General features: G+C 46.9%; 1 protein-coding gene across 1 annotated transcript in view; it reads right to left on the reverse strand.

Moving 5' to 3' along the window:
- Positions 1-24,949, reverse strand: part of rnf24 (ring finger protein 24) — a 165,024-nt gene that overhangs the window by 59,183 nt on the left and 80,892 nt on the right. Inside the window, exon 2 of the mRNA XM_033035380.1 lies at positions 12,373-12,522. Within this exon, the coding sequence (XP_032891271.1) occupies positions 12,373-12,515 (143 nt within the window). The 5' untranslated portion in view covers positions 12,516-12,522. The remainder of the gene's footprint in view (positions 1-12,372; positions 12,523-24,949) is intronic.

Below are 24,949 nucleotides of genomic sequence, written 5' to 3' on the forward strand. Positions count from 1 at the left end.
ATGTTCTGCACCCCTCTTCAGGGTCAGCCCAGAATTGACCCCCTGTACTCCCCTCTGATGAGGGAGAACACTGTGCAGCCCTACAAGAGGTACTGCTGTAGGACTTACTAGCTGCCCACTGTGACTAGTCTCCATCTCCCGGAGCCTGTCACTTTGGAGTACTTGCTCCAACAGCCGCTCCAACTGGCTCCAATGCTCTCGGGCACTGGCCACTCGCGGCTGCTCCAGTTCCTGCAGCCGCTCCAACCGGCTCCAATGCTCACGGGCACTGGCCGTCGCGGCTGCTCCTGAAGCCGCTCCTGCTCCAGTTCCTGCAGCCGCTCCAACCGGCTCCAATGCTCATGGGCACTGGCCATCGCGGCTGCTCTTGTTCCCCGCTCCCAGCCGCTCCAACCGGCCCCAATGCTCACGGGCACTGGCCGCTCGCGGCTATTCAGAGTCGGACTCATCGGAGTCAACGACTCTGTTAGTTTTTTGCTTCGCTTTACCGCCCGGCCGTGGCCGGTGCGGGAGCGAAGTCGGGCACAGCTGTTCCCATTTCGGGAGATTGGCGTGCCATTGGCTGCTGCTGCTGGCTGCCTGCAACTCCGCGGTTCTCCCCTGCCAGCTTTTTCGCAGCCTTCGTGGATCTGGTCCATGTCTCCACCTGTAAGGTAAGTGGAAGGAACGCAGAGTCTCCTTACCTGCTGTTCCCGGCTTTCAAATTCTGCCGCTAAGGGGAACGTCGTTCCCCCTGCTGTGACTCGTTGCAATGCGTGTAGCGATATGGCACGCATGCGTTCTGGCGAGGTTCTTCACGTAGTCACTCACATGACTCCGAAGTAAAATTCCTACTCTTTGCTTCCTGTCTGCCAACCAGTTCTCTATCCATGTCAATACCCTGCCCCCAATACCATGTTTTTCATACTAATCTCTTGTGAGTAACTCAGCAGGTCGTCATGGACTCGACGGGTTAAAGGCCCGTCTCCAAGCTGTATTTCTAAAGTGGCAAAAATCTAAAAGCTAATTCCTTTTGCCTGTACATGGTTAGTGTGCTTCTGTTCCTCTGCCTGTTTGTGCGTCATCTACTGTAAGAGCTGAGAAAGCTTGCGCCAAAGTTGTAAATCAAAGCAGAATTGCTCAAGACCAAACAACTAGTGGAGGCAAACAGATGGTTGACGTTTCAGGTCGGGACCCTGCGTCAGGATCGAGAGTGGAGAGGGAAGACAGCCAGTATGAAGAGGTGAGAGGGAACGGGGCAGGAGGCGATGGGCAGATGGAGCAAGCTCGGGATTCAGTTTAATATGAATTTATTATTGTGTACATATAATCTTTGAATTATTAATTTAAACAAGCCCAGTTGCTATATACCAGGCTGCTAAAAGATGTAGGTGATTAAATTGCAATATTCAGCCCTCCCCTAGATACCGAAGGATTGGAGAACTGACAATCTCTTACTATGGTTAAAAACAGAAGGCTCACACCAACGGAGTATCTTTCTAAGACAAAAAAAATCTTCAATTAGAAAGTCTAGGAAGGAACTGCAGATGCTGGTTTAAACCGAAGATAGACACAAAATGCTGAACTAACTCAGGGCGACAGACAGCATCTGTGGAGCAAAGAAAAGGGTGACGTTTCGGGTTTGAGACCCGTCATCAGATTGAAAGTCACGAGAAAGGGAAACGAGAGATATAGACGATGATGTAGAGAGATATAGAACAAGGAATTAAAGATATGCAAAAAAGTAATGATAATAAACAAAACGGGCCATTGTTAGCTGTTTGTTGGGTGAAAACGAGAAGCTGGTGCGACTTGGGTGAGGGAGGGATAGAGAGAGAGGGAATGCCGGGGCTACCTGAAGTGAGAGAAATTAATAATCATGCCACTGGGCTGTAAGCTGCCCAAGCAAAATATGAGATGCTGTTCCTCCAATTTGCGTTTAGCCTCACTCTGTCAATGGAGGAAGGCTAGGATGGAAAGGTCAGTGTGGGAATGGGAAGGAGAATTAAAATGTTTAGCAACTGGGACATCAGGTATGTCCAGGCAGACTGAGGGAAGGTGTTCAGCGAAACGATCGCCCAGTCTACGTTTGGTCTTGAGTCAGTCCACATCTTGAACAACGGATACAGTAGATGAGGTTGGAGGAGGTGCAAGTGAACCTCTGCCTAACCTGAAAGGACTGTCGGGGTCCCTGGATAGAGTCCAGGTAGTAGGTATAGGGACAGGTGTTGCATCTCCTGCGATTGCAGGGGAAGGTACCTGGGGAGGGGGTGGTTTGGATGGGAAGGGATGAGTTCACCAGGGAATTAAGGAGGGAACGGTCTGTATTATTTATTATTTATTTTTGACGTGTGTACCATGATACAATGAAAAGCATGTTTTCATTTTACATGCTATCCAGTCGAATCATACCATGAGTGCAGTAATGCACGAGTTACAGAGTGGAATGATTATAGTAGACACTGGTAGGTCCACTTCTGGGACTGCATGCAAAGAGTTGCCACTTTTTGGCCCCATCTTGTAGGGGGAATGTTGGGACAGAGGCTGGAGTGGGATTGATGGGGGATGGGTAAATCGGAAGGCATGGGAGGGGAGATTAAATAGATGAAAACGGGAGGGGCTTGGATAGAGTGGATGTGGAGAGGATGTTTCCACTAGTGGGAGAGTCTAGGACTAGAGGTTATAGCCTCAGAATTAAAGGACGTTGGTTTAGGAAGGAGATGAGGAGGAATTTCTTTAGTCAGAGGGTGGTGATTCTGCGGAATTCGTTGCCACAGAAGGCTGTGGAGGCCAAGTCAGTGGATATATTTAAGGCAGAGATTTAAACCACCTCCAGTTTAAATTCCATTTGGAATATTTTGGAGGACCAAGAAACCAAGAACCAAGAAACCAAGATAGATTATTGATTAGTACGGGTGTCAGAGGTTATGGGGAGAAGGCAGGAGAATGGGTGTTAGGAGAAAGAGAGATAGATTAGCCATGATTGAGTGGCGGAGTAGACTTGATGGGCCAAATTGCCTAATTCTGCTCCTATCACTTATGATCTTATGTAGATGGAGCAAGAAACTGGTTGGTGTTAGATGTGACTGGAAGAGGGAGGGATCATGGACTGATGGATCCAGGTGGGGGAGAGAGAGGAAATAGGAAAGTTGCACCAAATGAGAACAAACACGCACATTCATTTCCTCTATATCCAGAGCATCGGTTCTCAGCCCCACTCTTTCCCCACCTCTCTAGCAATCAGTCTGAAGAAGTGTCCCAACCCGAAACCTCACCTAGCCACGTTCTCCAGCGATGCTTCCTGATCTGCTGAGTTACTCCACCATTTCTTCCTTTGGTATAAACCAGCATCTGCTGTGACTTGTTATTACAGATATTACGGAAGTGGCGGCTCGCATGCAGTCCGTTCGTCTTTTCTTTTTTTTGTTTTCTTTTTGTCTTGTTTCAGTTTATTTTAGTTTATTTTGGTTGTGTATGTGTGGGGGGGGGGGGGGGGGAGAAACTTGTTTTTGGTCTCTTCCTTCGGGGCGATGCAACCTTTTCTTGACATATCCCCCGTCTCCATCTGCGCTGCCTAATGGCGGGGCTGGCGGCCTCCAACTGGGACCAACCTCGAGGCTCCGGAGGTAGAGCGAGGACTTTCCAACGCGACTTCGGGGCTGTGGTGGCGTTGCGGCGGCGGCGACCTGACGTCCGAGCCGACTTCAGAAGCTCGGCCACGGGCCCAGTGGACGACATCGTCGGGAGCTCGCAGGTCCCAGGTTGGTGACCTTTTCTCCGGAGCTTTCGCAACAACAGCTTCGTCCGCTGGACTGGAGGGTGGCAGCAGCTTCGGCAGCTTCGACCAACCCGGGCCGCGGAGTTTGAACTGTTCCGTTCGCGGAGCTCGGATTCGGCCGCGGGACTTACTTACCATCACCCGGCGGGGTCACGACATCGGAAGCCTGGATCGCCTCAACGCAGAGGGAGAATAAGGAGGGAAGAGACAAGGACTTTAAGATTTTTGCCTTCCATCACAGTGAGGAGGTGCCTGGTGAACTCACTGTGGTGGATGTTAAATTTGTGTTTGTTGTGTGTTTTGTTATTTTATTCTATGTTATGACTGGGAGGCACGAAATTTCGTTCAGACTCTGAATGACAATAAAGGATACTTTACTTTACTTCCCTGGGTCTTTCCATTTCACCACAGTGGCCTTCGCACCCAGCAGATCACCATTCATCACTTCTACCAACGCGAATGCGATCCCACATCTTCACACCTCCATCTCCTGTCTGCTTTCCACTGGGACCACTCTTTCCATGACTCTCTGCTCTGCTCGCCCCTCCCCCTCCCCCCACCCCCTCCCCCTCCCCCTCCCATCCCCCGACACCTGGCCCTTGCAACTACGGAGGGTGCAATATGTGTCCCCTTATCAGGCAACTGAATCATCCTACCACTACTGGAGAGCAGTCCTGAACTACTATCTACCTCATTAGTGACCCCCCAGACTCTCTTTGATCGGACTTAACCTTGCACTAAACGTTATTCCCTCACCATGTATCTATGTCACCGGGTGGCACGGTGATGCAGCGGTAGAGTTTGCTGCTGAACTGAACCGTCACCTCCTTGCTCACCAACATCCACAGACCAAAGCGGCCCTCCCAGGTGACCTCCTCCACCCTGGTCCATTGCATTTGATGGTCATGATCTGACCTCTTGAGGTCATAAGGTCATAAGCAATCGGAGCAGAATTAGGCCATTCGGCCCATCAAGTCTACTCCGCCATTCAATCATGGCTGATCGGTCTCTCCCACCTTACCCCATTCTCCTGCCTTCTCCCCGTAACCCCTGACACACGTACCAATCAAGAATCTATCTATCCCTGCCTTATAAATGTCCATTGATGGCCTCAGCTTTCTGTGGCAATTAATTCCACAGATTCACCACCATCTGACTAAATATATTCCTCCTCATCTCAATAGACAATAGACAATAGATGCAGGAATAGGCCATTCGGCCCTTCGAACCAGTGATCATGGCTGATCATCCCCAATCAGTACCCCATTCCTACCTTCTCCCAATATCCCCTGACTCCGCTATTTTTAAGAGCCCTATCTAGCTCTCTCTTGAAAGCATCCAAAGAACCTGCCTCCACTGCTCTCTGAGGCAGAGAATTCCACAGACATAGAAATATAGAAACATAGAAAATAGGTGCAGGAGTAGGCCATTCGGCCCTTCGAGCCTGCACCCATTCAATATGATCATGGCTGATCATCCAACTCAGTATCCTGTACCTGCCTTCTCTCTAGACCCCCTGATCCCTTTAGCCACAAGGGCCACATCTAACTCCCTCTTAAATATAGCCAATGAACTGGCCTCAACTACCTTCTATGGCAGAGAATTCCAGAGATTCGCCACTCTCTGTGTAAAAAATGATTTTCTCATCTCGGTCCTAAAAGACTTCCCTCTTATCCTTAAACTGTGACCCCTTGTTCTGGACTTAAACTGTGACCACTTGTTCTGGACTTAAACTGTGACCCCTTGTTCCGGAACAACAGACTCACCACTCTCCTTCCTAAAGGAACGTCCTTTAATTCTGAGGCTATAACCTCTAGTCCTAGACTCTGCCACTAGTGTAAACATCCTCTCCACATCCACTCTATCCAAGCCTTGCACTCTTCTACATTGGTGAGACCACGTGGCCATTTTGGTGGCCATTTTGCAGAGTGCCTGCACTCTGCCTGCAACAGCCACGGTGAGATTGTAGTTGCATTCATTTCCCCTTCTCAATCCCACATTGGTTTGCTTGTCCTCAGCCTTCTCCACTGTCACAGCAGGATCAAGCACAAACTAGAAGAGCAACAACAAACCAGAACAACTACATGTGGTGAGGCCACATTTGGAGTGTTGTGCGCAGCTTTGGTCACACCGTTACCGGATCGATGTTGCTCAGCTGGAAAGGGAGCAGTGAAGTTTTACGAGGATGATGCCAGATCCCGAGGGAGAGATTGAGCAGGCTAAAACTTTATTCCTTGGGGAGCAGGAGGTTGAGGGGTGATCGGATAGAGGTGTAAAAGATCATGAGAGGAATGGATCGGGTCGACTCACAGAGTCTGTTACCCAGAGTAGGGGAAATCAAGAACCCAAAGGACGTAGGTTTAAGGTGAGCGGGGAAACATTTAATAGGTGTTTAAGAAGGAACTGCAGATGCTGGAAAATCAAAGGTAGGCATAAGTGCTGGAGAAACTCAGCGGGTGCGGCAGCATCTATGGAGCGAAGGAAATAGGCAACGTTTCGGGCCGAAACGTTGCCTATTTCCTTCGCTCCATAGATGCTGCCGCACCCGCTGAGTTTCTCCAGCACTTTTGCCTACCAAACACTTAATAGGAACTTGAGGGGTAACCTTTTTTACACAAACGGTGGTGTGCCCAAAGCGGTGGTTGAGGCAGGGACTATCACAACGTTTAACAAACATGTAGACAGGTACATGGATAGGATAGGTTTAGAGGGATATGGGCCAAATGGGTTTTAATGTTGCATGGCATTGTATGGGAATGGAGAACCAGAGAACATAGGTTTAAGGTGAGGGGAGAAATATTTAATAAGAATCTAAGAGGTACCTTTTTCACACAAAGGGTGGTGAGTGCATGGGACGAGCTGCCAGAGGAGGAAATTGAGGCTGGGACTATTGCAATGTCTGAAAAACATATCGACAGGTACATGGATTGGACAGGTTTGGAGGGATATGGGCCAAATGCAGGAAGGTGGGACTAGTGTAGATGTCTGTTGGTGTGGGCAAAACAATAGACAATAGGTGCAGGAGTAGGCCATTCGGCCCTTCGGGCCAGCACCGCCATTCAATGTGATCATGGCTGATCATCCACAATCAGTACCCCGTTCCTGCCTTCTCCCCATATCCCCTCACTCCGTTACCTTTAAGAGCCCTATCAAGCTCTCTCTTGAAAGTATCCAGAGAACCGGCCTCCACCGCCCTCTGAGGCACAGAATTCCACACAATCTGAACTCTCTGTGAGGAAAAAGTGTTTCCTCGTCTCTGTTCTAAATGGCTTACCCCTTATTATTAAACTGTGGTCCCTGGTTCTGGACTCCCCCAACATTAGGAACACGTTTCCTGCCTCTAACGTGTCCAAACCATTAACAATCTTATATGTTTCAATGAGATGCCCTCTCATCCTTTTAAACTCCAATCTCTCACCATATGACAGTCCCGCCATCCCGGGAATTAACCTTCGGCCGAAGGGCCTGTTTCCATGCTGTGTGGCCCTAACACCTCATTTTCAGTTCATGTAGCTTACAATCCAATGGTACAAACACTGAATCTACACCCTTTGTGCATTTCCCCCCCACTCCTACCAGCCCATCAAGTTTCCCTTTTTCCTTGTAGAAAGAAGGAACTGCAGATGCTGGTTTACAAAATAAGACCCAAAATGCTTGAGTAACTTAGCGGGTCAGGCAGCATCTCTGGAGAACGTGGATAGATAATGTTTTGGGTTGGTACCCTTTCCCAATAGGTCACCTGTCCACGTTCTCCAGAGAGTTGCACCAGCATTTTGTGTCTTCTTTTCTCTTCCTTTGTTCCCCATCTACATCCGTCTCTTCCTTGGCCCCAAGAATCATTCCCCCACCCACCCCTCTCACCCCTCTCCCAGTTCCATCTACCAATCATTGCTCCATCATCCGGTTTCACCCTAGGGGCCTCTCCCTCTCCCCTCCCCCCTCAACCCCTCCACCCAAGTCTCTACCCCCCTCCCCTTGTTTGCCACCACCTATCATCTACCTGCCGTGTTGTCAACAATCCTTTACAACCACCACCCTGGCAGCGCGTTTTGTGTAAAAATAACTTGCCCTGCACATCCCCTGTAAACTTTGTCCCTCTCACCTGTAGGCTGTGCCCTCCACAATTTGATTTTCTGTGTTAAGAAAAACGTTCTGACTGTCTACATTTATCCATGCCTCTCATAGTTTTATATATACTTCTACCAGGTCTCCCCGCAACATCTGGTGTTCCAGAAAAAAACCCCCAACCTGAGTCTATGCCACCTCTCCCTGCAGTTGAAACCCTCTAATCCAGGCGGCATTCTGGTAACCCTCCTCTGCACCCTCTCCAAAGCTTCCGCATCTTTCCTGTAATGGGTGATCACAACTGCACGTAGTACTCCAAATGTGGCCACAGTCCTACAGAGAGGCATTGAGACATTCCGAGTCTTACATTCAATGTGCCGAGCAATGAAGGGCAGCCTTCTTTACCACCTTATCTACTTGTCCTGACACCTTTAGTGAGCTATGAGCTGAAGAATCCAAGATCCCTCTGTCTGTACAGGACGTTGGTGAGGCCACTTTTGGAGCATTGCGTTACAGTTTTGTTTAGATTTTAGTTTAGTTTACAGATACAGCACGGAAACAGGCCCTTCGGCCCACCGGGTCCATGCCGACCAGCGATCCCCGCACATTAACACTATCCTACACACACTAGGGACAATTTGTACATTTACCAAGCCAATTAACCTACAAACCTGTACGTCTTTGGCGTGTGGGAGGAAACCGAAGATCTCGGAGAAAACCCACGCAGGTCAATGGGAGAACGTACAAACTCTGTACAGACAGCACCCGTAGTCGGGATCGAACCCGGTTCTCCGGCGCTGCATTCGCTGTAAGGCAGCTACTCTACCGCTGCGCCACCGTGACCGGCCTTTGTTTACCCTGCTATAGGAAAGATGTTGTTACAATGGACATAATGCAGAGCAGACTACGAGGATGTTTCTGTGACAAGGGCTTGAGTTATAAGGTTATGCAGGCAAGGACTTTAGTCCTTGGAGCACAGGAGGATGAGGGGTGAACTTATAGAGGTGTATAAGATCATGAGAGAAATAATTAGTCTTTCCCAGAACAGAGGAATCAAGAACCAGAGGACATAGGTTCCAGTTGAGAGGGGAAGATTTGACAAGAACCTGAAGGTCAGTCTTTTAACAATGAGTGAGATGGATATATGGAACGAGCTGCCAGAGGAGGCAGGTAATATAACAACATTGAACAGTTGGACAGATACATGGATAGGAAAGGTTTAGGGGATGTGGACCAAACGTGAGCAGGTGGGACATCTTGGTTGGGAAGGCATGTTAGGCTGAAGGGCCTGTTTCCCTGCTGTGTGCGTCTATGACTCAAATTGCCAACAGCATTCAGTCCACTCTCTAGTGCTGAAACATCCTTTAGACTTTAGAGATACGGCATGGAAACAGGCCCTTCGGCCCACAGAATCCGTGCCAACCAGCAATCTTCCCATACATTAGCACTATCCTGCACACTAGGTACAATATAACAATATTATTATACCAATGACAATTAACGTAAAAAAACTTTGGAGTGGTGGAGGAAACCGGAGCACCCGGATAAAACCGATGCAGTCACAGGGAGAATGTACAAACTCCATACAGACAGCACCCGTAGTCGGGATTGAACCTGGGTCTCCACCTCCGGCACTGTGAGGCAGCAACTCTACCGCTGCCCCACTATGCCACTGATTATTAGCTGAAAGTTACACAAAGCCACCCTGTTTTATTAACACAGGCATGCATGCAAATTCATTCAAATAAGGTGACATCATTCACACAATGTTTTCTTCATCTTAGTGTTCAGAGAGCTGGAATCGTGGTAAAGCAAAGATATATATATATATAGATATACACTTGTATATATATATATGCATTTTGTATACCATAAACTTGATAGGGTGTCTGGTCAAAATGTGTTGGAAAGAACTGCAGATGCTGGTTTAAATCAGCAGACACCTAAAGTTGGAGTATCTCAGCGGGACAGGCAGCATCTCTGGAGAGAAGGAATGGGTGATTTCGGTTTGAGGCCCTTCTTCAGAAGTGTTTTAAATTGTCATAGGTAGCGACAAAAGAAGAATAAAAGCTCTTACTTGATGAGGCTTAACTCACATTGGATCAATACCCGGATAACATGGAATCATTTGCAAAATTCAATAAATTGAATTGAATGGAATTGCTGCCTTACAGCGCCAGAGACCCGGGTTCGATCCCGACTATGGGCGCTGCCTGCACGGAGTTTGTACATTCTCCCGTGACTGCGTGGGTTTTTTCCGAGAACTTCGGATTCCTCCCACACTCCAAAGGCGTACAGGTTTGTAGGTTAATTGGCTTGGTATAAATGTAAATTGTCCCTTGTGTGTGTGGGATAGTGTTAGTGTGCGGGGATGACTGGTTGGTGCGGACCCGGTGGGCCGAAGGACCTGTATCCGTGCTGGGCTTGGTCTAAACTAAACTAAAACTAAACTAAATTAATATCCGTAAATACTAATGTAAAAACACCCAAAGTCCTCATTGCATGAAAGGCAGTCCATACATCTCCATAGTTATTTAGTTTAGCTTAGCTTACTTTAGAGAACCACCGTGGATACCTTTGACCCACTGAGTCCACGCCGACCAGCATACACCCTACATTAGAATTATCCTACACACTAGGGGAAATTCACGGAAGCCAATTAACCTACAAACCTGCAGGTCTTTGTAATGTGGCAGCACCGGGAGAAAAATCACATGGTTACAGGGAGGACGTACAAAATCCGTACAGACAGTACCCATAGTCAGGATCGAATCTGGGTCCCTGCTGTTGTTAGGCGGCAACTTTACCGCTGCACCAGGGAGGGATTCTTCCTGTTACTGGCTCATTAACTTTGTGCCCGCGGATGTACTGAGGGGTTTTACAATTTCCCGCTCTGCTTTTCAGGTCGGGGGCCCCGACCTCCATCCTCGCCAAAGCCTTTCAGCCCATTTTCCCTAAAGGCCCCCGTTGAGCTCAGCTGCCTTCAACATCCACACCCATTACCTGCTCCCTTCATGATGGTCGCTGATTGTTGACCTCATCAGATTTTATCTGAATTTAGTTTAGTGTAGTTTAGAGTCGCAGCGCGGAAACAGGCCCTTCGGCCCAGCGGGTACGCGCTGATCAGTGATCGCCGCACGCTAACACTATCCGACACACACTAGGGACAATATGTACATTTTACCAAGCCAATTTACCTACAAACCTGTACGTCTTTGGAGTGTGGGAGGAAACCGAAGTAAACCCACGCAGGTCACGGGGAGAACGTACAAACTCCGTACAGACAGCACCTATAGTCGGGATCGAACCTGGGTCTCGGGCGCTGCAAGCGTTGTAAGGCAGCAACTCAACTGCTGCACCACCGTGCCGCCCAGAATTGACAACTCCAGGCGTTGTGCTCTGTTCACTTTATGCCTTGGCTGTTCCACACCTCCTGAACCTGCTCCAGCTCCAGCTCCACCACACCTCAGAATACCGCTTGGTATTCAGTTCTCATTTTTTGTGCAAAACCAATCTTCATCAGTTCAACAAGAGAGTCAAGAGCATTCAACGCTCATATGTACCGAAACGGAACATTGAGAGTACTACTTGCAGCGGCACCACAGGTACATACACATCACACTCAATTGGTAAAACAAAACAAAAAAACATTCAATTAAAAAACCCCACAAATTGAGTACAAAACAAAGGCCTGAAGTCCCGAGTGCAACCAAGACAGTTTGTAGTTCTGAGTTGAGTTGGTGTTTGTACTGTTGATAGGCTGATAGGTGTGAGGAAGAAGATGTTCCTTCTTCACAGTTTTCAGATGCCTCATGCCTTATTCCCGATGGCAGGAGTGAAATGAGAGGTGGTGAGGATCCTTGACCCTTTTCAAAAGCAGCCAGCATCATCAAGGATCCTCACCACCCTGGCTATATTCTCATTTCACTTCTGCCATCGGGAATAAGGCAGCGCCTCCTATAGATCCCTTCGATGGTGGGGAGATCAATTGATGGACCAGGCAGTGTCCACCACCATGAGTCAGAGAGCCATAGAGTGATACAGTGTGGATGTAGGCCCTTCGGCCCAACTTGCCCACACCGGCCAACAATGTCCCAGCTACACTAGCCCCACCTGACTGCGTTTGGTCCATATCCCTCCAAACCTGTCCCATCCATGTACCTGTCTAATTGTTTCTTAAACAATGGGATAGTCCCAGCCTCAACTACTTCCTCTGGCAGCTTGTTCCATACACCCACCACCCTTTGTATGAAAACATTTTTCTTTTTGTAGTCTCCTTCATTCATCGGTGTCGGAGTTTTCCAGGAATGAACAAGATTACAAATGACAATGATCACACTGTCCACCGTGGTCTCTTCAAAATTGCTTTCAAAATTCCCTGCTGACACTCCACGAAATCTAATTCTTTGTCCAAATGTTACCACGGGGCCTGGTGTCAAATATTATTTGCTGAAGGTCCAGGTGAGGGTTTTAGTGTGTGTCAATGCGTGTTGTCTAGGATCGCACCCCCCCTCCCCCCCACCACCCCCCACACTGAAGCCATCCCTTACCTGATTAAGTAACAGCAGAACAGTAAGCTGAGGATGAAGACGAAGATTGCTGTCCCGAAGACCACAATGTAGATGTTGAGGGGGAGGTTCTGGAACCCGATGTTTGGCATCCTGAAGCTATACAGCTGGAAAACTGTGCTCATGGGCAGCCTGCATAAGGCGGGGAGGGAGAGGGAGAGGAAGAGGGAAAGGCAAAGGGAAGGAGAGAGGAGAGGGAGAGAGAGAGAGAGAGAGAGAGGAGAGGGAGAGGGAGAGGGAGAGAGGGAGAGAACGAAATGCATTGGTTAGTTCATAAATTCTTAAGTACAGAAACTTAGGAGCAGAATTAGGCCATTTGGCCCATCAAGTCTCCTCCGCCATTCAATCATGACTGATCTATCTTCCCCTCTCAACCCTATTCTCCTGCCTACTCCCCATAACCGCTGATATCCGAACTAATCTAGCATCTGTCAATTTCCACCTTAAATCTATCCATTGACAGCCTCCACAGCCATCTGAGGCAATAAGTTCCACAGATTCACCGCCCTCTTACTAAATACTCATTTAAAAAAAAAAAAATCCTTTGATTCTGAGGCGATGGCCTCTGGTCCTGGACTCTCCCACTCTCTCCTCTCCACATCCACTCTTTCCAGGTTAGTATTTGTCAGCACTGCCTTAACCAACACTGAACTTGTCCGAGCTTCACCGTTGGGATGCAGAGAGAAGATTGACCAATTGCCACCCCCCTCCAATTCATATTCCACCCTGATAGATTGCTCACTGCATGTTATACTCTGACGGAGAGCTATGCTCAATCAATCAATCAATCAATCAATCAATCAATCAATCAATCAATCAATCAATCAATCAATCAATCAATCAACCTTTATTGTCATCTTGCAAAGCAACAGTTGTACAGTGCAAAATGAAAAGACGTTTCCCAGGGAATACCGGAGCATCGCACATGGAACTTAAACATTTCACACATAATAACAGTAAAAACAATCCAGTCCCTGATGAAACAGTATAAATAGTTAAAAGCAGGTAAAACAGCAACATTAAAATCCAGTAAAAACAATCATTAAAATGTCCAGGGCACCTGATTTGAGTGGCCAGTGACAGAGTTATTAAAATGTCAGTGCAAAGCCACAGAATCAGGTGACTGTGAGTACAGAGTGACTGTTTAGCAGCCTCACAGCCTGTGGCAGGAAACTGTTTAGCAGTCTTGTAGTCCGGGCTTTGATGCTACGGTATCTCTTGCCTGATGGCAGGAGATCCAGATGTGTGTGGAGGGGGTGCGGTTTGTCCTTAGCTATTCTCAGAGCTTTTTTCAGACAGCGGCTCTGGAACAGTTCTCTGGAACAAGGCCCAATGGTTCTTTATTGTCACCTGTACCAATGTACCGTGTAATTCTATTTTTGCATACAGTTCAGCAAAGTATTCCTGTACATAAGCCCAATCCCAGATTCCACAAAGTGCATAGAAATAGTCCATCGAGACAATATACAAGAGTTGCCAGGGTTTCGCATCATTTTCAGAGTTCGAATAGTTTTCTGTGCGTAGGAAGGAGCTGCAGATGCTGATTCATACAGAAGATAGCACACAAAGTCCTGGAGTAACTCAGCGGGTCACGCAGCGTCTTTGCAGAAATGGATTGGGTGACATCTTGGGTTGGAACCCTTCTTACATAGAAACATAGAAATTAGGTGCAGGAGTAGGCCATTCGGCCCTTCGAGCCTGCACCGCCATTCAATATGATCATGGCTGATCATCCAACTCAGTATCCCGTACCTGCCTTCTCTCCATACCCTCTGATCCCCTTAGCCACAAGGGCCACATCTAACTCCCTCTTAAATATAGCCAATGAACTGGCCTCAACTACCTTCTGTGGCAGAGAATTCCAGAGATTCACCACTCTCTGTGTGAAAAAAGTTCTTCTCATCTCGGTTTTAAAGGATTTCCCCATTATCCTTAAGCTGTGACCCCTTGTCCTGGACTTCCCCAACATCGGGAGCAATCTTCCTGCATCTAGCCTGTCCAACCCCTTAAGAATTTTATAAGTTTCTATAAGATCCCCTCTCAATCTCCTAAATTCTAGAGAGTATAAACCAAGTCTATCCAGTCTTTCTTCATAAGACAGTCCTGACATCTCAGGAATCAGTCTGGTGAACCTTCTCTGCACTCCCTCTATGGCAATAATGTCCTTCCTCAGATTTGGAGACCAAAACTGTACGCAATACTCCAGGTGTGGTCTCACCAAGACCCTGTACAACTGCAGTAGAACCTCCCTGCTCCTATACTCAAATCCTTTTGCTATGAAAGCTAACATACCATTCGCTTTCTTCACTGCCTGCTGCACCTGCATGCCTACTTTCAATGACTGGTGTACCATGACACCCAGGTCTCGCTGCATCTCCCCTTTTCCTAGTCGGCCACCATTTAGATAATAGTCTGCTTTCCTGTTTCTGCCACCAAGATGGATAACCTCACATTTATCCACATTATACTGCATGTGCATTCTTCAGTCTGACCGGCTGAGTTACATGAGCCCTTGCTCCCGAATACTTGCAGAGTGGTTTACTAAGGTTCTCACTGCCGCCGATCAGTCCTGAAGAGAAGGGGGAAGGAAGCTACTGACTCTCAGAAAGATAAAAGCCAGAGCAGGGGCAGTGTTAGATCCACAGAGGTACACAAAAATGCTGGAGAAACTCAGCGGGTGCAGCAGCATCTATGGAGCGAAGGAAATAGGCAACGCCCCAAACGTTGCCTATTTCCTTCGCTCCATAGATGCTGCTGCACCCGCTGAGTTTCTCCAGCATTTTTGTGTACCTTCGATTTTCCAGCATCTGCAGTTCCTTCTTAAACACTTAGATCCACGGAGAGCTGGTCATGGCCAGCGTCTCGGCAGTGGCTGCAGCCACACCTGGTTCAGTGCTCAATGCACAGTCCGACACTCACCTGTCCAGGTCGGCCATTGAAGCTGCCTTGTTCTGGAGCACAGGCAACTGGCCACTGCCTCACCTCGATTCCTTTGCACAAAGGCCAGAGCAAACCTCAGCAGGCATTTCCCTACATTAGAACCCGCGTCTGGCTCCACCCTCGTCTGCCAACCACATAAACACCAAGTCTGTCTGAGCTCTTTCGCAAATTAACTATGAGTGTGGGGTTCCACCTCTCTACATCTACATGAGTTCATAAGTGATGGGAGCAGAATTAGTTGGAAGCAGTGCAATAATCTCTGCTTTGTCGTGATCACTAGCAGCTCAAAAAGAAAACCAGCTCACCGTCCTTACGTTCAGTAAGTTCATGTCATAGGAGCAGAATTAGGACATTTGGCTCATCAAGTCTACTCCGCCATTCAATCATGGCTGATCGATCCTTCTCAACTCCATTCTCCTGCCTTCTCCCCATGACCCCTGACACTGAGAATCTATGAATCTCCACCTTAAAACTATCCATTGACTTGGCCTCCACAGCCGCCTGTGGCAAAGAATTCCACAGATTCACCACCCTCTGACTGAAGAAATTCCTCCTCATCTCCTTTCTAAAGGTACGTCCTTTTATTCTGACTCTATGGTCTCTGGTCCTAGACTCTCTCACGAGTGGAAACATTCTCTCCACATCCACTCTATCCAAGCCTTTCACTATTTGGTAAGTTTATATGAGGTCTCTTTCTCTGATTCCCACCTCAGATTGACAGAGGCAAGAGAGGAGATTGCAAATGTCTAGAAGATGATCTTGATGCAATATTCCATATGGGGTTTAACCAAAGTCTGATAAAGCTCCATCAAGGCATCCTGACTCTTATACTTAATACAATACAATACAATACAATACAATACAATACAATACAATACTGTTCATTGTCATTTGAACTTCAAATGAAGTTCAAACGAAATTTGGTTTCTGCAGTCATACAACAAGAAAAAAAAAACAAGACACACAATTAACACAATCATCCAGCACAGTGAATCTCCTCCTCACTGTGATGGAAGGCAAAGTCATTGCCTCTCCCCTGTTTTCCATTCTTCTCCCGATGTTAAAGCCCCCGGCGGACGATGGCAAGTCCCGCGGCCGTTAAACCCGCGCGGGGCGATGTAAGGCCCCGCTCCGGGTCGTTTTCAACCCCGCAATTCGGGCGGGAGAAGAAGTTGCCGTTGCGGGAGCTCCGAAAAGCGGTCTCCCACCAGGGACCCGCGAGCTCCCGATGTCACCGTCCACCGGACCTGCGGCTAGAGCCTTCGAAGCTCCGAAGTCGGGTCGCAGCCGCGCGCCACCACAGCTCTCCACGCTCCGAAGCCGGCCAGCTCCACGATGGTGAGTCTGCAGGCTCCGCGATTGGAGCCCCCAGGTCGTTCCGGTCGGAGGCCGCTCCACGGTGCTGGGCCCCAACGACAACGGAGACCCGACAGGGAAACAGTCGGGCCCCCCGTACAGGGAAGAGATTTAAATGTTTCCCCCACCCCCCACATATACACAGCTGAAAACAATATATAAACTACAACCAAACTATACACTCAACAGGACAAAAATAAAAGAAAGACGGACGTACTGCAGAGGCTGCTGCCTCGAGGAGCCACCATATCTACCAACGCCCCAACCTATGAAGGCAAGCAGACCAAAAGCCTTCTTTACCCCTCTATCTACTTCTGTTGCCATTTGAGTGCAGCTTCAATAACACTCAAGAAACTTGACACAACACAGGACATAACAGACCATTTGATGGGCACTCAATCTCCAACCATCCGCTCACTCCAGCACCGACGCACAGGAGCAGCAGTTTGTGCATTTAAAGGATGCACCAGCAACTCACCAAGATTCTTCAGACAGTGCCTGCCAAACCACGCATGCTTGGTGGTTCATGTGTTCATGATCATAAGTGATAGGAGAAGAATTAGGCCATTCGGCCCATCAAGTCTACTCTGCCATTCAATCATGGCTGATCTATCTCTCCCTCCTAACCCCATTCTCCTGCCTTCTCCCCATAACCTCTGACCCCTGTACTAATCAAGAATCTATCAATCTCCACCTTAAAAATAAGCATTGACGGCCTCCACAGCCTTCTGTGGTAATTTGAGGAAAGTTAATGGGAATATGGGGAGATTCAAGTGGGTACTGGATTAAAGCATGGGGTTTGTGGGTTGAAGGGCCTGTGTCCATGTTCTCTGACTCCTTGACCCAATGACTCAAGCTTATGTGGTTCAATGTTTCACTTCTTGGAACGGAGAGAAAGGTCCTTACTGTAACTGAACTACTTGCCATTAAACCCAAATACAATTCAGCTGGCATATTCATGCTGGACCCCAGCTTTCTATGACATTTCCTAATTAAAGGTGGCGCAGTGGTAGAGTTTCTGCCTTACAGCACCAGAGACCCCAGTTCGATCCTAACCATGGGCGCTGCCTGTACAGAGTATGCACGCTCTCCCTGTGACCACGTGGGTTTCATCCGGGTGCTCCGGTTTCCTCCCACATTCCAAAGACGTGTAGGTTTGTAGGTTAATTGGCTTCTGTAAATTGTCCGTAGTGTGTAGGATCGAACTAGTGCACGGGTGATCATTGTTCTATGCGGATTCAGGAAGCCGAATGATCTGTTTCAACGCTGTATCTCTGAACGGAACTGAAGTAAACTGGACTCGAAGGCTGAGGGAACTTTGATAATATAAGCTTGCCATAGAGGGAGTACAGAGAAGGTTCACCAGACTGATTCCTGGGATGGCAGGACTTTCATATGAAGAAATACTGGATAGACTCGGCTTGTACACGCTAGAATTTAGAAGATTGAGGGGAGATCTTATAGAAACTTACAAAATTCTTAAGGGGTTGGACAGGCTAGATGCAGGAAGATTGTTCCCGATTTTGGGGAAGTCCAGAACTAGGGGGTCACAGTTTAAGGATAAGAGGGAAGTCTTTTAGGACCGAGATGAGAAAATCATTTTTTACACAGAGATTGGTGAATCTGTGGAATTCTCTGCCACAGAAGGTAGAGGCCAGTTCATTGGCTATATTTAAGAGGGAGTTAGATGTGGCCCTTGTGGCTAAAGGGATCTGGGGGTATGGAGAGAAGGCAGGGATGGGATACTGAGTTGGATGATCAGCCATGATCATATCGAATGGCGGTGCAGGCTCGAAGGGCCGAATGGCCTACTCCTGCAGCTATTTTCTATGTTTCTATGTTTCTAAGCTTTATGAGAGACGTAGATAGGGTAGGCAGTCAGACCTTTTCCCCAGGGTGGGAATGTCCAACACCAGAGGGCATAGCTATAAGGTGAGGGAAAAAATTTAATGGAGATGTGCGAGGCATGTTTTTTTACACAGAGAGTAGCGGGGGACTGGAACGCATTGCCAGGGGTGGTGGTGGAGGCAGATACGATAGTGGCATTTACAAGACTGTTGGATAGGCACATGAAAGTGCAGGGAATAGAAGGATATGGATCGAGAGTCAAGAGTGCTATATTGTCATATGTCCCAGATAGAACAATGAAATTCTTACCTGCAGCAGCACAACAGAATATGTAAATATAGTACACTGTAAACAATATGACAAACGAGAGAAAAAAAAGTTCAGTGTGTATATATACATATACTCACAAACACACACATATATATATATACACAAATATATAGATCATATATATATATATATGTATATACACACACACATAGGTACACACAAAAAAAAAAAATAATAATAGTGAAATAATAACAATGATACTCTATGTAGTTCAGAGCTTATTAGTGGTTGTAGTGTGTAATTGCAATAGCGTTAATGTGTTTAAATGCATTAGCAGCTTGTCAGTTACAGCGTTGATTACTGCTGTTTCTTTTATACAGGTAAGCTCAGGACTACTATGCTGTGCTGCTGGCAACACATTATGTACAGGCAGATGAGTTTAGTTTAACTAGGTATCATGTTTTGCACAAACACTATGGGTCGAAGGGCCCGTTCCTGCACCGTACTATTCAATGTTCCATGACTCTGTTAATGAGGACCAGGGCACGTGAAATAGATTCAGAAGGAGCAAACTACATCGTGCAATATTAGTGGCAAATGAGTAAGCCTTAAACTTTAATGGTCTTTGTTGAGGTAACAGAATGAAGAAATCATTAACATGTTTTCAGCTATTACTAATAGAGGCCAGTGTGAGTTCAACTTGCTCTCACTCCAGCAACGTGTTGGTAGTGGAGTCGGTGAATGGAGTGAAGGGGTCAGTGGAGTCAGAATAAAAGGACGTACCTTTTCAGAATAAAATCACTGAATGGCAACTGAAGCACCCTGCTACAACTACAGTCCTGAATGCAGTCTTTGATTGGACCTTACTGGCTCTACCTTGCACTAAACGTTATTCCCTTATCTTGTATCTACGTGACAATAACCTAAACTGAAACTAAAAAAAGGACGTACCTTTAGAAAGGAGATGAGGGGGAATTTCTAGGACTAGAGGTAATAGCCTCAGAATGAATGGACGTTCTTTTAGGAAGGAGATGAGACATTTCTTTAGTCACAGCATGGTGAATCTGGGGAATTCATTGCCACAGATGGTTGTGGAGGCCAAGTCAGTGGATATTTTTTGAAGGTGGAGATAGATAGGTTCTTGATTAGTACGGGTGTCAGGGGTTATGGGGAGAAGGCAGGAGAATGGGGTTGAGAGGGAAAGATAGGTGGCCATGATTGAAATGGCGGGGTAGGCTTGATGGGCCGAATGGCCTAATCCTGCTCCTACAACTTATGAACTTCTGTACATGGGGTGCCTAATAAAAGGGCTACTGTTTCCAATATGGTGTCAAGCTTCCTGAGTATTGATGCGAGAGTCAAGTGTTTAATCATTATATGGACCAGGCATGGAAAAATCACAGTCTGACTTAGTAATGACCCTATAGTGAGTCATGTGCATCTCCCTTTATATTCAGACCATAATAATCTGATATCATTATTATTTTTATTATTATTATTATTGCCTGTATGACCAATACAGGGCACAGCAAGTTCACCCCCGGCCTCACCAGCAACTCCAATAATAAATAGAGGATTACTCCAACTCACCCCATAATAAAATCTTAAATAATGAATGAATGAATAAGTTTATTGAACAAGTGTTCACATACAAGGAATTTGCCTTGGTGCTCCGCCCACAAGTGACAATGACATACAGTGACAGTTAGGAATGACACATAAAATATTAATAATAAAACATTATTGATTAAACATGTGAATTAAGTAAAATACCAGAGCAAAAGGAGGCTACAGATTTTTGGTTATTGAGTAGAGCAACTACTCGTGGAAAAAATGCTGTTTTTATGTCTGGCTGTGACGGCTTTGACAATCCGGAGTCGCCTTCCAGAGGGAAGTGATTCAAAGAGTTTGTGGCCAGGGTGAGAGGGGTCAGAGATGATCTTACCCGCTCGCTTCCTGGCCCTTGCAGTGTACAGTTCATCAATGGAGGGGGAGTTTGCAGCCAATAACCTTCTCAGCTGATCGGACGATTCGCTGCAGCCTCCAGGTGTCGTGCTTGTTGGCTGAGCCAAACCAGACCATGATGGAGAAGGTGAGGACAGACTCTACGATGGCCGTATAGAATTGGACCATCATTGCCTGTGGCAGATTGTGCTTCCTCAGCTGCCGCAGGAAGTACATCCTCTGTTGTGCCTTTTTGACTGTGGAGTCGATGGTAGCCCCCCACTTAAGGTCCTTGGAGATAATGGTTCCCAGGAACTATCAAGGCTCCACTGATGTGACTGTGTATCCTGCACATGACACAAACTGCTGCGACTGTGTGTTGGTGGTGGAATGAGTGGATGATTGTGGATGGGGTGCCCTTCAAACAGGCTGCTATGCCGTGCATGGTGTCAAACGTGGCCAGTCTAAACCATGAATAATAAATCTCATTGGAAATTAAATTAAACCCTCCAGGTGCTGGAAAGCTAAAAAGTGCCAGAAGTACATGGTGGGTCAGGCAGCATCTGCGGAGAGAGAAACACAGCAAATGTCTCTTGTTCATCAGGACGGAGCAGTGGTGCAGCGGTAGAGTTTCTGCCTTATAGCACCAGAGACCCAGGTTCGATCCTGCCCATGGGTGCTGTCGGCATGCAGTTTGTACCTTCTCCCTGTGACCGCGTGGGTTTTCCCCGGGTGCTCCAGTTTCATCCCACACTCCAAAGATATACAGGTTTGTAGGTTAATTGGCTTCGGTAAAATTGTAAATTGTCCCTAGTGTGTGTAGGATCGTGTTAGTGTGCGGATCGCTGGTCGGCACGGACTCAGTGGACTGAAGGGCCTGTTTCCGTTCTGTATCTCTAAACTGAACTGAATTAAGACGGTTCATTGGAATTATTTAGGATGAAGTTGATTCAAACATTAACTCCATTTTTCGCTCCCACAAATGCTGCCTGACCTGCTGAGGATTTCCAGCAGTAACAACATTCAGTTGCTCACTCCTTGGTGTTGATCTTATCCCGGTCAGCGTTTAATAGTCACTGCCTTCATCTCCCAGCATCCGCAAGAAATCGCAGAGTTGTGGACGCAGCCCAGACCATCACGCAAACCAACTTCCCTTCCATTGACTCCATCTACCTCGCCAAGGCCACCAACATAATCAAGGACCCGTCTCAATCTGGCCACTCCCTCTTCTCCCTTCTCCCATCGGGCAGGAGGTTCAGAAATTTGAAAAAAAACCCCACCAGATTCAGAAACAGTTTCTTTCCAGCCGTCATCAGGAAACTGAATCATGCAATCACTAACTAGAGAGCGTTCCTGGGCTACCATCTACCTCATCGGAGACCCTCGGTCTATCTTTTATCCATCTTTACTGGACTTTATAGTCATAGCCATACAGCATGGAAACAGGCCCTTTGACCCAACTTGCCCACGCCGACCAACATATACCATCTAATATTCCCACCTGCCTGCATTTGGCCCATATCACTCTAAACCCACCCTGTTCATGTACCTCTCTATATGTTTCTTAAACATTGCAAACATTTAAACTCTTGCACTATAGGCCACAAGGTCATAAGGAGTAGTAGAATTAGGCCATTCGGCCCATCAAGTCCACTCCGCCATTCAATCATGGCTGATCTATCTCTCCCTCCTAACCCCATTCTCCTGCCGTCTCCCCATAACCTCTGACATCTGTACTAATCAAGAATCTCGCTATCTCAGCCTTAAAAATATCCACTGACCTGGCCTCCACAGCCTTCTGTAGCAAATAATTCCACAGATTCACCGCCCTCTGACTAAAGACATTTCTCCTCATCTCCTTCCTATAAGAACATCCTTGAATTCTGAGGCTATGACCTTTCGTCCTAGACTCTCCCACTAATGAAAACATCCTATACATGATTGCCTTTATCCTGTATCTGTACACTGTAGACGGCTCGATTGTAATCATGTATTGTCTTTCCGCTGACTGGATAGCACGCAACAAAATGCTTTCCACTGTATCTCGGTACACGCGACAATAAACTAAAATAAGCCATGCAATAGCCACCACTCGTTGCCACCTGCTTTATTCATTACGGTGATGAATGTTTTTCTGTGAATTACAGTGTTGAGCAACTGCAGCAGAAATTACGACACAATTATTCACTAGTCACTGAAAGCATGAGGAAGGAGGCAAAACTAACCGGCAGACCTGCCGCCCCACAATCCAGATGGCTTTGTTTGTCGGCTGATGGGCATCTTAGCAATGCTGATTGCAGGGGTTTCCTGTTCCAAATTTTACAGATAAAATGTGTAGGAAGGAACTGCAGATGCTGGTTTAAATCAGTATGAGACACAGGCACTGGTCAGACTCAACCATGGTCCGTTAACATAAAAACATAGAAACATAAAAATTAGGTGCAGGAGTAGGCCATTCAGCCCTTCGAGCCTGCACCGCCATTCAATATGATCATGGCTGATCATCCAACTCAGTATCCCGTACCTGCCTTCTCTCCATACCCCCTGATCCCTTTAGCCACAAGGGCCACATCTAACTCCCTCTTAAAGATTTCCCCCTAATCCTTAAACTGTGACCCCTGATATTGAAAATATTGAAAAAGATGAACATATCTGGTTTATGAGCAATCTGAGCGTCACTTTGGTAATTTACATGTTATTAAAATTATTACACGTTACACTGTGTTCTCCGCAGAATGGCCTACCCCTACACCTATTTTCTATGTTTCTATGTTTCAAAACCCGGAACCACAAGTCTACCACCGGGCTCTGTAGCTGTGGTATCTCTCCTTTCCTCTTCTAATTTTGGCTCTGAAACAAGTAGGAGCCTTGACGCCACCAAATGCTTTTATAGGTTGCTCTTACCAGTTTGTGATGATGCCCGTTTCTTTGAGCTCTGGATTAAGTGCATCTTTTTATGCTGTTTCCTCTAAATGCCATGAGAGCGAGACTAGCCTATGTGCTGAAAACTAACCTGCAGTCTCTCAGTATATCTCTCTGTACATTCCAAACACAGGCTTAAGTTAAAGGGGGATAGATTTAATAATGACCTGAGGGGTAACTTCTTTACACCAAAGGTGCTGGGTGTATGGAACAAGCTGCCAGATGAGGTAGTTGAGGCAAGTACTGTTGCAATGCTAAAGAAAGATTTAGACAGGGAAATGGATAGGACAGGTTTGGAGGGATATGGGCCAAAACGCAGGTAGGTGATACTAGTATAGATGAGGCATGTTGTTCGGGCAAGAATGACTCGATGACTATATTCTCACTAATTCTGAGTTACTCCATTGCCTATCTCGGGACTAAAGCCAAAACGCTTGCAAAATACTGTCAAACATTTAAAGGCCTCGTTGGAACCTCTACTCTCCCTTTGTCTTCCAACTTTACTATAGTAGCCTGGACATAGAAACACAGCAATTCAGTGCAGAGCCACAGAAAAGGAAGGAGGAAAGAACAGTACAGGAACGACACCTGTGCAGGGATCAATGGTCAGCGCGGACTTAGTGGGCTGAAGGCACTGTTTCCACGCTGTATTTCTAAACCAAACTAAGCAGCCTACCATGTGGAATCTAATCAAAGCCTTGCTGAAGTTTATATACACACGTCTGCGGCTTTGCCCTCATCAACCTTCTTGATTACTTCCAAAAAAACACAATCAAATTTATGTCACACTATCTCCCAGTGAAAAAGCCATGTTGACTATCCCTAAGCAACCTCTGTCTATCCAAATGCATACGTATATTATCCTTCAGAATCCTCTCCGGTAACTTACCTATCACAGATGTTATGTCTGTCGAGTTTACCTGTTTTCCCTGTGACTGCATGGATTCCTGTAAGTGCTCACGTTTTCTCCCACATCCCAAAGTATGTTAACTTCCCACTCTACATTGCCCCTTTACGAAGGTGTGGCAAAAACATCAAAGGGGAAAGTGAGAGAGAGAGAATAAACTGTCGGTCAATAGAGATGTATAAAATCGTGAGGAATAAATAGGCAAGTGCACAGTCTTTTATCCAGAGTAGGAGAATCAATGACAATAGGACAAAGGTTTAAGGTGAATGGGGAAAGTTTAATAGGATTCTGCAGGGCAACTTTTTTTACGCAAAGGATGGTAGGTATGTGGAACGAGCTGCCGGAGAAGGTGGTTGAGGCCAGTAAGAAACA

Source organism: Amblyraja radiata, chromosome 1 (genome assembly GCF_010909765.2).
Source record: "Amblyraja radiata isolate CabotCenter1 chromosome 1, sAmbRad1.1.pri, whole genome shotgun sequence".
NCBI classification, from domain to species: domain Eukaryota; kingdom Metazoa; phylum Chordata; class Chondrichthyes; order Rajiformes; family Rajidae; genus Amblyraja; species Amblyraja radiata.